This window comes from Anoplolepis gracilipes, chromosome 4 (assembly GCF_047496725.1).
Source record: "Anoplolepis gracilipes chromosome 4, ASM4749672v1, whole genome shotgun sequence".
In the NCBI taxonomy this organism is placed as follows: Eukaryota; Metazoa; Arthropoda; class Insecta; order Hymenoptera; family Formicidae; genus Anoplolepis; species Anoplolepis gracilipes.
This window is the reverse complement of record NC_132973.1, coordinates 9,674,599-9,687,239: the sequence shown is the minus strand read 5'-3', so window position 1 is coordinate 9,687,239 and position 12,641 is coordinate 9,674,599. Positions and strand designations below refer to the sequence as shown.

Below are 12,641 nucleotides of genomic sequence, written 5' to 3'. Positions count from 1 at the left end.
ACTGGTCTGGTACTGGTACTGCGGATATGCGTGCACTGTATAGCGGACACGACCGAATGTCGCACGGAGAGAATGACATTTAAAATTCGTGACTAAGAGAGAGAGAGAGAGAGAGAGAGAGCAAGCAGGGCGACGAGGGAAACGACGAACGTGCGTTGACAGAACGTTGTGACATCGTCACATGGAGCATTAACGGATAAGTCGAGAACCGATACGAAAAATTAGCGATCATGGATCTTAACAACGATCTGGACCAACACTTGCTGCACCAGTTCAGCTGTCTCGGTACCACGGACAAAGACGACCTGGTGAAGCAGCTGCAGAAGCTGCTGGCCGACAGCCACCTCAACGAGACGACTGCCGCGTTCTTCCTGGACATGAACAATTGGTAATCCGTCATCTCTCGGACGTCGTCTCGCTAACCGTTTACGCTGCCCACGCAGCGTATAACCTTGCATCGCCATGTTTATTGTGATTCCGCTTTCCCTTCCCTCCTCTGCAAGAGGATTTGCTTATCTCAAATTTCTTTTTTCCTTCTTTTCTTTCTTCTTTAACTTGACGACGATTTTTGCGTCCTTAATTAAAACACATTATGCTTTATCCTGTTTTATTCTCTTAATATTCATACAGATGCCATTATTTTATTTGACATCTGCATCAAGGTTTTGCTTGTTTCGCTTAAGAACTTATTTGACTGTAAGGTTGAATTCTTTTCTATATATTTGTAACATCTGGATTATAAATATTTTAAGGACATACTTATGCTTTTATGCTTTGAAGATAATTTGAAGATAAAGAGAAAGAAGGTCAGAAAGCATAACTAAAATAGAACAGATTTTTTCTGATAATTAATGATGTTGATAGTTAAATAGCTAGTTTTTAATTTATTTATTTAATATATTATATATATTTAATATATTTAATATATTGATATTTTATTGAATATTGTATTATACAACAAATTGATCCTTCAATTATATCTACTAATAATATTGTCCTTGTTTTTATCTAATTGTTTACAGACAATAGATGCAATAGTAGAACTATTATTGCATTGAAAAAAAATGAGAAACAAATAATACTGTTTCTTGAATTTATAAGTAAAGATTTTTGTTTGATGCAACTTTAAATTATATTGTTATTAAATTTTTATTTTCTAGGAATCTACAAGCAGCGATTTGCAGTTACATCGATTTTGGAAATCCGTTCAATACTCCTTGTATGACATTAATATGTGACAGTACAATCGGTGAGGGAGAGGCTGTGCCACCTAGTACATCCTTTCAAAAGTCATGGCGTGTACAAAACAGTGGCACAGAAACTTGGCCGAATGGAATCCATCTACAACATTCTAGTGGAGTAATGATGGGCTGTGCAAGGATAACAGTTCCACCATTGGCTCCCAAAGAAACCACAGAGTTAAGCGTAACATTGAAGAGTCCAGAAGAAACTGGTGTCCATCAAAGTAAATGGAGAATGATGACGTCTAATGGTGTTTATTTTGGTGGTAAGTTGAAGTGAAATTCAAGAATCAACATATTATTCCCATGACATAGATTTAGTTTACATCAATACTTTAATATGCAATACTTTAAGTATTGTAGTGGCCAATCATAGTCATTTTTGTAAATAATGGAATGACTATGATTGATCAGTAATACTTAGTGTTATACATATTAAAGTATATCAGTGTAAACTAGGCTAGAGTAATCTAAAAAAGAAACTAAAAATTGTTAGGAACATGTATCTTACAAATTTGATTGATAAAAAATGTTGAAACAAAGAGTTTTTGTAAATTAACTGACTTAAGGGTAGACTTTATTTTATCAGAAATTAGATGCGATACGCATATAGTTTGATTCACTTATCTTATCAATCTTCTAGAGTGATAATATTGGACACTTCAATCAAGAATATTGTTTATTTTTCAATTGGATTCCATGTGCAAGATAAATGCTCCTACATTGTTTTTTTTTCTTTTTAGATTACTTTATATATTCGATTTGGTCGCACATTGTAATAAATTTTTATTTTTATTTTTTTGTAGATGTTATTTGGGTAATTATAACAGTCAACGAGTGTGGCACATTGGCAGTTACTCAACAGCTGCATCAATTAAGTACACAGTCCAATGATGTACAAATGTGGTAGCCCCTTTGACGTACAAAACTTCTTCTAAAAAAGATTTATGAAATATTGCGTGAGGTGTCTCTCAGATCATTGTAAGTTCGGGATAACTTGTCGTTTTTAAATTTTATATAGAGAGGTCACTTTTTCTTTCACAACGGAGCTATGTTTATCGCTCCAGCACCTCATAAAAAAAATTGCTGTATATTCGAAACAACTAATAATAAAGAAGGAAAACTACTAATAATAAAGAATGTAATGAAATTGGCTATACTTTTATGCTGATTGTAATATTAATGGGATGCAGAGCTAGTTATGAAATGTATCTTACAAAATGTATTTCCGGTAAAAGTTTTATTGGATCTCATTTCGTTAGAAATAATTCCTTACAAAGCTAATTTACATATATAAAGATATATAAACAATTTATATATATAAAATATAGAAATTATATACATAATTTTGTTATACTTAGCAGCTGCTTATATGTAAGGCCTTTCACGATGTTTATCGTATCGCGCGTGATTGATTGAAATTAAATTTGTATAATAGAAATTGAAAAACATAAAGTGCGACAATTGAAGTAAAGAAAACAAAAATGATCATGAGAGATAAATTTGCAAGAACCGCGTGCGATGAATTGTAGAGATATTGATACATTATAAGATACAGGTTTATTAAAAGTATAATTTTTATTAGAAATAATGTCTATAGAGAGAGATGTATATGGCTAGGGAGTTATACATAAAATATATTCATCTTACACTTTTATCACCAGCGAGAAAAACAGAACCAAACTTGTTAGAAGCAATTTTCTTTGCATTTCTTTTGAATAAAAAAATAATACTGTAATTTAAAATACTATTTAATCAGTATAGTTTAATATTGATTTATAGAAAATCTCATGTTGATTTATCAACGCAAGTATCTTAAAAGTAACATTAACGAATGCTGTGGAAATGAAATGTTGCATGGACATCAATTTTTGAAAATTTTGTTCGGAAAAAATGTTCAAAGTGTAGCTTAGACAGCCATTTTCATATAGAGTTTGGGATAAGGTTTATAATCTATCAATTGAAAATCTTCAGCAACGAAATCATCAATATTTTTGATCTCTCTAACTATCTTTAATTTTGGAAATTCTCGTGGTTCGCGCTTTATCTGTTCCTTAAGAGCGTTTACATGGTTGACATAAACGTGACAGTCTCCCATTGTATGTACAAATTCTCCCGGCTAAAAATAAAAGAAAGTAGAAAGTAAAAAAAAAACTTGTCTAAAATTTATCAATGCGAAACGAGAATTCACCCTCACCTTCAAGCCGGTAACATGAGCGATCATATAAGTCAATAAAGAATACGACGCTATGTTAAATGGCACTCCTAAACCTATATCTGCGCTTCTTTGATAAAGCTGCGCGGACAATTCACCGTTATTTACATAAAATTGTATCAAAGTGTGACATGGCGGTAATGCCATTTTTGGAATATCGACTGGATTCCAGGCAGACATTATAATACGTCTATCATCCGGAGAATGCTTTACTTTGTGAATAACTTCTTTCAGTTGATCTATTCCTGGTTAAATAAATTAACAATTAAATGTCAATTATGTATTTTTATTTCTAGATATATAGTCTTATTTGTAAATTTAAAACGAAAAAAAAAATATATATATATATATATATATATATGTCTATAATCTAGCAATTATAATTTAAAAAATATTTCTCAGCAAAAGAACAACACCTTGTCCTGTATAATTGGTGCGCATATCTTTGTACTCTGCACCAAAATGTCTCCATTGGAATCCATACACAGGTCCCAAATCACCTTCCTCTCTATCTGCGAAACCACAAGAATCCAAAAAGGCACGTGAACCATTTTCATCCCAGATATGAACATCCTTATCTGTCAGTTCTTTGGAATTTGTCGATCCTCTAATAAACCACAGCAATTCTTCAACTACTGCTCGCCAGAATACTCTTTTGGTTGTCAATAATGGGAAAACATCTATAGAAATATAAATTTCCTAAAAATTCTGAAATTCCTCTATAGGAAAGTACACACACAAATTACCAGAGAATTATTACTTTACAAAAACTTAATAAAAGATCTGCACATGCATGTCACGAATCAAAAATTGATCTTGGATAATTTTTGTTTTATATAAATATCAAAAATTTTTTTAACTCAATACATTTCTGTAAAAGTATGATATATATATATATATATATATATATTTACCATTTCGTAATTCGAATCGCATTTGCGTACCGAAAATGGAATAAGTATCGACACCGGTGCGATTGCTTCTTTTTGCCCCAGTTGTAATGACTTTCTCGATGAGCCGTAAATATTGATATTCATCGTGTTCTTTGTTTTTATTTTCTTTTCTGTTCATCTCGTGTCCGTCCTGCATCATGTTTCTCGAGATGATATTATTACTTCAACACCGATTTATGCAAACTATTCGTTGAAACTCGAGATCCGAACACGTTTTTCGTTGTCAGGTGTCAGAAGCGGTTATAATAACCGTTCAAGCCCAAAGCGCGGGAAAATACGTAATATAGACTGTATCTACAATACTTCATTGAATAAGATAAGATATACAAGAGAATATACATGCTGGCTTGAACATATACCAAGTTTTTTTTTTTTTTTTTTTTTAAAGAAAAACTTAGGAAATAGAGATCTTATGGGAGTCATATAAACACAGTCTTTCCTCGCGCGAGAGATATATATTATAATTATAAAATATCTTCAAATTTTAAATACAGAGTGCAGAGAGTATATTTGCATATCTATATGTGTATGTGTATATATATATATATATATACACACATATAAATACGTTTGCATGTGTATATATATAAAGCGGAAAAGGATAGAAGATTCCGAGCGTCTAATATCAGGATATGGCTCGTTTTTGACTTCTATTAGATATATCGAGAGAAAAATAACATCATCTGTGTCGGACGTATAATAAAATTTGATGCGTTGGTCGTTCGAGGTATGTACAAATATTCTAAAGATACAGTATTTCTCTACGTATGTCTATATATATATATCATATATATGTATAAATGTATGTACATTATTTGGTAGTACATCATTGGTAACATATAACGTGCGAGTGACTTTCGCAAAATGAGGATGTAACAAGCAATATTATGCTCTTCACAAAATTCACTCATTGTATCAAATTTCTTAAGTTGTAAACATTTAAATGGAATGCTCCGAAATCACTAGATATTCTTTTCGCTATATATTTTTCAATTCGATTAAAAATATAAAATTATATCTTTTATCATTTCTGATAAAACAGAATAGAATTTTAGTTTGAAATTTTAAATAAAAGGAAATGCAATGTCAAAAATAGTCTCAATGTTTTCACCTAGAAAAAAATTGTTCCCATATTAATCATGAAAAGGATATCTCATGATATCGAAACACATGTTGTAATATGATGTATAATGTGATAATAAATGACTATGATAATTTGTACAATAGTATCGGAAAGAATGCTGTTTGCAAAACTATATACTTTTTTCCACTTAAAAAATAATGCTAAAGAATTATTTTCCTTAAAATACACCGCAATTGAGTGCCGTTTTCGCGCGGATGGATTCAGACATATTGGCTACGTATTAACGGTATTACTATTATCCTGCACATCTGGAGTCGCCTCCTCGGATTCCCCGATGGATGGATTATTGTTTAGTCCGGCTTCGGCCGTATTATAGCCCGAGAACGAGCAGGTAGGCGCGCTTCTAGCCTGGTTTATCACTATGGCCTCGGGCAGGAGCGATGTACGCTCCGTCGCGCTTCCCCAAGCCTGCTGATATGCACCGTGTCCACGTATTCTGCGACTTAAAGACGAGCCAACGACGCCCAAATGTTCCTTTATATCATTATGCACATCAGAAACGTCCCACATTGCTCTGTAAATGTATATATATGTTATAATTGCACAGTGAAAATATGATTAAATATTAATATCATAATACTAAATTATACAATATGTAATCTATCATATTATAAGATATATGTTAAAGTTTTTATTTAAAAACGTGCATATTTTGTTTCAAAATATATACATAATCGTTTTATATACCTAAATGCGTCCCACCATGCTTGACCCTGTGCTAAATTGACGAATGGTTTGTAAGAGAAACTGTAATGATGCGCTACCGCGGCTAAAAACATCTCTATGCAAATTAAAAAATCCTGCAACTTGGATGATATATTCCTGATGTCATCTGTATCGTTTGTCTTAAAAATACTTGATATAACGTCGAAATATACCAAGAGAGCTATTAATACTCCTTGACTGAAAACCAAGAAGGCATTGTATGTTTTTAATTTGAATTTGAGAAAAATGTAGATACATTACAATAATAAACTTACAAAAATGAAAAGAACACTACTGCTTTGATGCACAAAAATTTTCCAATTGGCTTCATTGGCTTCAAGGCCTCTACATTGGCACGGTAAAAGAGTACCAAACAGTACATGGCAACAAATTGTGATAGATTGTTTAGAGCAATCATATATGGGAAAGCAACATCTCCCCTAAATTCACCTTCTCCATATACTCCATTCAATTCGCAAATGCTGTAAAGATAAAAGCACAGGATAAAGTAAACACATTCAAATAAATATATCGCAACATAGATTTAAATAAAAATATTTCTCTTACAATGATACTAAAGTTGAAATAGGCCTAACAGCTGTATATTGTAAAATTCCATGCTTGCACATATGTACAAATTCTCTGCCCATTTCCCAATCGGGAAGACAGCAAAGAGGAAACATGTGATGCACTTGAGGAGAGATCTCCAGTCTATGTTCCAATTGGTGATCAGTGTTCAAATAGGCCAGTAGGTACATCATAAAATTATATATCACATAAGCTTCATAGCATTCTCTTAAGCTATCCACGTATATACTGCCTTCAGGATATACCAAACCTAACCACTGTGCAGACAAGGAAACATTCATTAAACAATTGAATAAATATTTTTGTACTATACGCAAGAAAGATTTGAAATTTTTTTCTTACAGCATTTACTGCATAGATGGGTACCATCCATAATATCCTAAAAATATTAATATATAATATATAAATAAATTCCATATTTACATATACTTAATGTTATATAGGAATTTAATACTATATAAAAAAAATAAATAAATGAAAAGTTAAATCTATAAATTTTCTTGGCAACAGAAGGCTTACCTTATTATATACTTCTGTAGTCTAGGTTGCGTGTAGTATATCATGTGCTGGACAATCTCATAGAAAGCAATGGGTAATGCTAGCAAGACGAAAGCACCACCCACCAGCGCACCTTGATCCTCCTTTTTGAAATTATGCTTGATGGAATTGACTAGCAGTATTGGTACGAGTACAACAATGAGCAATGCATACAAGCAGGTCAGTACAGGCAATATCCATAATCTCCAGCGTCGACAGATCGAAGCCATCACTTCCCTCAGATACTTCGAGCGCTGTCACATCATAATTTCGGACTGAGACCAGGGCCCGGTTCTGAAAATGCAATTATTAGACGACCCTAAGTTTTATCATATTATCCCAATAGCGACGCGATTAGGAAATAGATAAAATCGTAGATACGTAGATTAAAATCGCATTGAGAGTTTATAGCACTTTTTATGATCCAGTCAATGAACCATATTAATGTTTACTTGTACGCCTAATAATTCTGTTAGCAGCTTTCGTTAAACAAAATATCCATTGTAATTATTATCCGCTCTTTACTGATAATGATTAAGAAAATAAAAGTCGATCTGTATTAAATGCGTAAAAAAAAAGAAAAAAATACAATAAAGGAATGTCGTCCGGCGAGGTGAATGAATCAGCTGAGAATGACAGCTAGATAGGTGTAGGTGCGAACTTCCTCTTTTCTAACCCCATGCAGTTCGAATAATTCGATAACATAATAATATACGCATTTGGATTATTTACAGTTTCGCCGCTATCGACGAATCAATTCTCGATTTCGAGATGTCGCGAAAATTTCGTCACCTGACGAAATCTTTCGCCGGCTCGACCGTGGCTACGTCGCCCCAGGAAATTTCACGCATACGCTCTCTCTTTACCGCGCGAACATACTATAATTTGACATTTCGCGATATTTTGCTCGCACAGCCATCGGATACCGGAAGCTCGCTTTCGTCCGGAAGAGACGACGATGAACAATCAGCGTTGCCAAGATGTTAACGAAAAATATCTCGCTAAAATGAAAATCTGCACGTACGACGACAAGGAAGATTCGGTGCGTCGGATAAAAGACAAAGTACAAGGAGAAAGGAGAATTGAATACATATCTGTTTCAACAAACGGGAAGGATATTTTATAGAGGATCGCGTCGATCGATCTAGGGTTTTTCGCTCTTCGACGCGAACGTCGGTCCTGTACTGCGTGGGCGGCGCGGGTGGGGTACATCCGGTCTAATGGCGTCAAGAGCCAAGCACTGTTGTCACATTTTGTCCTACAGTGTTTCAATATTTCGCTTTGTTTATGTCACGCGAATCTCACGGGGCGAAGACGAGGAGTCCGGCCGGGTACGCGAATTATCCTAAACGAAGGTGAGAACGAGCGAATTTTTGCGCGCGCGACGCGTATCAAGATACGGCTGAGATTTTCCGACTGGTCCGGGTGCAGTGACCTTGGTCTCGCTGTCAGACCTAAGGTACGCACACGCGCCAAATTCAAACCCTTTCATCAACGTGCCTCATTAAATGTCTCGTTTCAATTAAATCTTTCGCATTTTTCTCTTATCCAATGGACACCATCGTTTCATTCGGAATAAAAAGAACATGTGTTTGTTTCATTAATTGTGACCAATTTAAGTGTTAGTAAGAATGTTTAATGTTAACAAGTTTATCTTTTCGCTATTTAATATGAATGCTACTTAATTTTATTATTGTAAAAAAAATATAAGAAAAATGTTGTATTGCTTGAAAAGTTTTTATAAATTTAATATTTTTTCTTCTTCTATTGTTAATTAAAGAGTAATACTAAAGTATCTACTATTTTCAAACTTATGTTGAAAATGGTTTTTACTTTTTAACAGCTAATAAAATATTTTGATAAATATATATATTGATTTGGAAAAAACTTACTATTATTATTACATGTAAAATACATTAATTATAAATTAAATCAATGCTCAATATTATAAAAATATTTCATATAAACTACATTTTATTTATTTTAACAAATCCATTTTTTATTAATAAATTATGTTTCAAGGTACAAAGAACTGGCTTCTATACCTCGATAGAAGATTTTGTCGACAACTATTAGTTGTTGTACTAGGAATATATCTAATTATGGAAGTCACAACAGAGGAGGCACAGGCTGTGCTTCTGGAGGGAATGGAAGGTGCACAGTACATCACTATTCAGAGGGCTGATGGAGAATCTTTAAGTAAAGGAGTACCATTGCTATCTCTGAATGGCGAATTAATGGAGGGTATGGTCGTAGACATGATCAACGCTGGTGTTGGTACAGACTATGGTACGAGTACGCAATATTATGAGACAGACGACTTGTTGCAGCATGAATTGACAGAGGTTGTAATATATTACTTAGTAATTCTACAGTTGTACATTTATATATCTTGCATGTAGAATGTGAATTATGTGATGCAGGAGGACCGTAGACTTGCTGCAGCTCTGGTTGCAGTACAATTTCATCACCAGAAGCAGCAACAACTCCACATTCAGTCTCAACACGAGGATCCGACTTTACCGGACGTTTCTCACTTGGAAACTCTAGCGCCTGTAAATTCGTACTCGATTCAAACTGTGCCAGAACCGAACGCCACCTCTCCTGTGTATCCACCTTTGCAACCCTTTAAAAGAATCACGCAAAATGTAAAACAGGAATTTATCAATGTTAAGAGTGAATACGATGTTGAGGTTTCTACAGAGAGTAGCGAAGATGCCACGTCGGCGTCCGGACCTAAGAGAACTTTGCCACACAAGAAAAGGATACCTCGTAAGCTAAAACAACAACAGACCAAGAAGAACGCAACGCGGAAAGATAATAGTAAATCGAGTCAAGAAAATGCGGCAGTTGAATTGGCTAATGAAGTCGTCCAGGCTAATGTTTTTAAGTGTGAATTGTGTAGTTCTAAATTTAACAGTCAGCTGAAGTTCTTTGAGCACTTGAAGGTATATTCGGTTCACATTGAAATTACAAAGTAATCAATTCGAGTCTTATTCATAATTCATATGTATATACCAATAATTTATACATATCTTTATGACAATATATCATTCAAATATATATATTTGCAAAAAAAAAACAGATTAAATAATTATAGGTACATTATGAGCCAGTAAAACAAGAGACACGAATAGCTCAAGCAACAAATACTAATATCACGATATCAGTGCCAGAAACAGTACACAGTCTAGAAAATACTGAAATCGAAGAATTCAGTGAACCTGAAGATCTTATGGAAGGTATTCGAGGTGTAGGTAAGAGAGAATGCTTTCAATGTTAATGATTTTAAAATTTTGCTTATAGAAACTACTTATAAAAATTATTTTTTTCTTTTTATTCATAGTGGAAGAAACTGGTGCACATATCGATGATGATACAGATTCTCCACTACCCATTGCAAACAACGAATCGTCTTTGTGGACCATTACCGACCATACCACAGAGGTACAACAGAGGGACCAACAACAAATAAAACCACCGACCGTTAGCGAGAATAAAAATTCCGAGGAAAAGGGGAAGACTGACATTCCACAGACAACTAAGAAAAAGAAATCACCGAAAACGCGAAAGTCAAGTTTGTATTAATCTTGTTCAAAAGTCCTTTTGGTGTGTTGAAAGAAATGAAAAGGATTTAAGTAAAATCGTATTCTCTCGTAGGTGATGATTTAACATGTCCTGAATGCAATCGTTCATTCCATCATAAAAATAGCTTAGTCTATCACATGCGATCTCACAGCGGAGACCGACCTCATCAGTGCGACACTTGTAGTAAACGTTTCTTCGCTGCTAGCGCTTTAAAGGTAAGCACCGACATTGCTAACGAAGTATATAATATTGCATAATAATAATAATAATGTCACTTTTTTAACAAACAGGTACATATGAGACTTCATAGCGGAGACAAACCGTACAAGTGCGAGCAGTGCGGTCGACATTTTCGACAATGGGGCGACTTAAAGTATCACTCGACAAGCATTCATTCAGAGCAGAAGCAATATCAGTGCGAATATTGCGCCAAAGCGTTTGCGCGAAAGTACTCACTAATTGTGCACAGGCGTATTCATACTGGAGAAAAGAACTATCGCTGCGAGTATTGCAGCAAAACGTTCCGGGCGAGCAGTTACTTACAAAATCATCGTCGTATACATACTGGTGAAAAGCCACATCCGTGCACGGTGTGCGGGAAACCGTTTAGAGTGCGAAGTGACATGAAAAGACACATGCACACGCACTCTCGAACGAAGACGAATGACAAACAACAGTCGTTGAACAGGATCTTAACGGGAAAAAACGTAGAAGACGTGGAGGGTGACAAAGTACAGGCAAAAACGATTCAGGATCTCGTGAGAGATCTGAAATTGGAGGTCGAGGCGGCAGGCAATGTAGTGGACATCGTTCCACCGGATGATAATCCGGAAAGCATTCTGCCGCACACTGGTGGACAAAACTTGGAATATACTATAACGTCGACAGCGGACGCTATAACCGCGGACAGAGATCCCTTGGAAGCCGTTGCACGAACGACTGATAACATGTGAGTAGAACAAATATAAGTTTTATATCTAAATTTCGTCGATTGATTTTTTTAAATAGAGAAAAAAATAGAAAAAAAAGTTTAATTTTTTTTTCGATGTTTTTGCAGGCAATATTTTTTTGGACCAATATAATGTTGGACAAAAAGAGAATATGTCACTGTACGACAAGCTGGATCATTCGCGGAATACTGGCGCTCAATCGGTCTGTAAAAGATTACATTTTTATCGCGAGCTTTTAGCAGATTGTCCGGAAATATATTTATAATAATTGTAATTTCACTTTGTAATAAAAATTCTGTTATGCGTAACTTTATAAATCTCAAAGTTTAAAGATTTTTATTTTCGGGCAATCTAAAAAATCTAATGACTGATAATTGAATTGCATTAACGCACTGCCTATAAACATGCGTAACATATGTTCCGATATTTCTCGAAAGGAGTATATAAATAATCTATAAGTAAATACTTAAGCCGTTATATATATATATATATATAATATAACGGTATATACCGTTTCACACAAATGGAAATTGAAAAAACAAAACAAGATCCATTACAAATATCACACACATATATACATATGTTGTAATCAACATTAATCACGCAATTGTACATTTTTAAATCTAGATAATTTAGCAGTTTATATATTGTGAATCATCGTTAAAAAAATATATTTTTTACTTGAATATGTTTATAGAAATACATTGGTCCACTTCTTTT

General features: G+C 34.2%; 4 protein-coding genes across 9 annotated transcripts; 2 read left to right on the top strand and 2 right to left on the bottom strand.

The window, feature by feature from the left end:
• Positions 1 to 9: 9 nt before the first annotated feature.
• LOC140664804 (protein ILRUN) lies at positions 10 to 6,456 on the top strand. The gene is made up of 3 exons (XM_072890288.1): positions 10 to 388; positions 1,161 to 1,507; positions 2,048 to 6,456. The coding sequence occupies exons 1-3, from the start codon at positions 231 to 233 to the stop codon at positions 2,149 to 2,151; spliced, it is 609 nt and encodes a 202-aa protein (XP_072746389.1). The 5' UTR covers positions 10 to 230; the 3' UTR covers positions 2,152 to 6,456.
• On the bottom strand, positions 2,690 to 4,548 carry Ts (Thymidylate synthase). 2 transcript variants are annotated; one of them, XM_072890281.1, is made up of 4 exons: positions 4,371 to 4,548; positions 3,873 to 4,136; positions 3,439 to 3,701; positions 2,690 to 3,360 (listed from the first exon to the last, which is right to left on the bottom strand). In XM_072890281.1, the coding sequence occupies exons 1-4, from the start codon at positions 4,546 to 4,548 to the stop codon at positions 3,151 to 3,153; spliced, it is 915 nt and encodes a 304-aa protein (XP_072746382.1). In that variant the 3' UTR covers positions 2,690 to 3,150. The 2 variants fall into 2 exon arrangements, with proteins under 2 accessions (XP_072746382.1, XP_072746383.1); XM_072890282.1 differs by having other exon boundaries at positions 4,401 to 4,548.
• On the bottom strand, positions 5,767 to 8,321 carry LOC140664798 (transmembrane protein 184C). Of its 3 annotated transcripts, none has more exons than XM_072890276.1 (7): positions 8,116 to 8,321; positions 7,366 to 7,677; positions 7,189 to 7,225; positions 6,826 to 7,103; positions 6,534 to 6,740; positions 6,241 to 6,456; positions 5,767 to 6,067 (listed from the first exon to the last, which is right to left on the bottom strand). In XM_072890276.1, exons 2-7 carry the CDS (start codon positions 7,611 to 7,613, stop codon positions 5,767 to 5,769), a joined length of 1,287 nt encoding a protein of 428 aa, XP_072746377.1. In that variant the 5' UTR covers positions 7,614 to 7,677; positions 8,116 to 8,321. The 3 variants fall into 3 exon arrangements, with proteins under 3 accessions (XP_072746377.1, XP_072746378.1, XP_072746380.1); XM_072890277.1 differs by lacking the exon at positions 8,116 to 8,321 and adding an exon at positions 7,973 to 8,109; XM_072890279.1 differs by lacking the exon at positions 8,116 to 8,321 and adding an exon at positions 7,836 to 7,948.
• A 273-nt stretch (positions 8,322 to 8,594) lies between these two features.
• LOC140664795 (uncharacterized) lies at positions 8,595 to 12,607 on the top strand. Of its 3 annotated transcripts, none has more exons than XM_072890272.1 (8): positions 8,595 to 8,738; positions 9,406 to 9,728; positions 9,807 to 10,331; positions 10,484 to 10,640; positions 10,730 to 10,960; positions 11,044 to 11,186; positions 11,262 to 11,920; positions 12,029 to 12,607. In XM_072890272.1, exons 2-8 carry the CDS (start codon positions 9,486 to 9,488, stop codon positions 12,051 to 12,053), a joined length of 1,983 nt encoding a protein of 660 aa, XP_072746373.1. In that variant the 5' UTR covers positions 8,595 to 8,738; positions 9,406 to 9,485; the 3' UTR covers positions 12,054 to 12,607. The 3 variants fall into 3 exon arrangements, with proteins under 3 accessions (XP_072746373.1, XP_072746372.1, XP_072746371.1); XM_072890271.1 differs by having other exon boundaries at positions 9,786 to 10,331; XM_072890270.1 differs by having other exon boundaries at positions 8,708 to 8,842; positions 9,786 to 10,331.
• Positions 12,608 to 12,641: the final 34 nt, after the last annotated feature.

Excerpts from the sequence above, each read along its gene's own strand:
- LOC140664795 (XM_072890271.1), top strand. The coding sequence starts at position 9,486 with ATGGAAGTCACAACAGAGGAGGCACAGGCTGTGCTTCTGGAGGGAATG. Across the intron at positions 10,961-11,043 it reads ACCGAAAACGCGAAAGTCAA|GTGATGATTTAACATGTCCT; the intron begins GTTTGTATTAAT and ends ATTCTCTCGTAG. Across the intron at positions 11,187-11,261 it reads TCGCTGCTAGCGCTTTAAAG|GTACATATGAGACTTCATAG; the intron begins GTAAGCACCGAC and ends TTTAACAAACAG.
- Ts (XM_072890281.1), bottom strand. The coding sequence starts at position 4,548 with ATGATGCAGGACGGACACGAGATGAACAGAAAAGAAAATAAAAACAAA. Across the intron at positions 3,702-3,872 it reads CACCAATTATACAGGACAAG|GAATAGATCAACTGAAAGAA; the intron begins GTGTTGTTCTTT and ends TTATTTAACCAG. Across the intron at positions 3,361-3,438 it reads CTCATGTTACCGGCTTGAAG|CCGGGAGAATTTGTACATAC; the intron begins GTGAGGGTGAAT and ends TTTTATTTTTAG.
- LOC140664798 (XM_072890276.1), bottom strand. The coding sequence starts at position 7,613 with ATGGCTTCGATCTGTCGACGCTGGAGATTATGGATATTGCCTGTACTG. Across the intron at positions 7,226-7,365 it reads CTACAGAAGTATATAATAAG|GATATTATGGATGGTACCCA; the intron begins GTAAGCCTTCTG and ends TAATATTTTTAG. Across the intron at positions 7,104-7,188 it reads CCATCTATGCAGTAAATGCT|TGGTTAGGTTTGGTATATCC; the intron begins GTAAGAAAAAAA and ends TTGTCTGCACAG.
- LOC140664804 (XM_072890288.1), top strand. The coding sequence starts at position 231 with ATGGATCTTAACAACGATCTGGACCAACACTTGCTGCACCAGTTCAGC. Across the intron at positions 389-1,160 it reads TTCCTGGACATGAACAATTG|GAATCTACAAGCAGCGATTT; the intron begins GTAATCCGTCAT and ends TTTATTTTCTAG. Across the intron at positions 1,508-2,047 it reads TAATGGTGTTTATTTTGGTG|ATGTTATTTGGGTAATTATA; the intron begins GTAAGTTGAAGT and ends ATTTTTTTGTAG.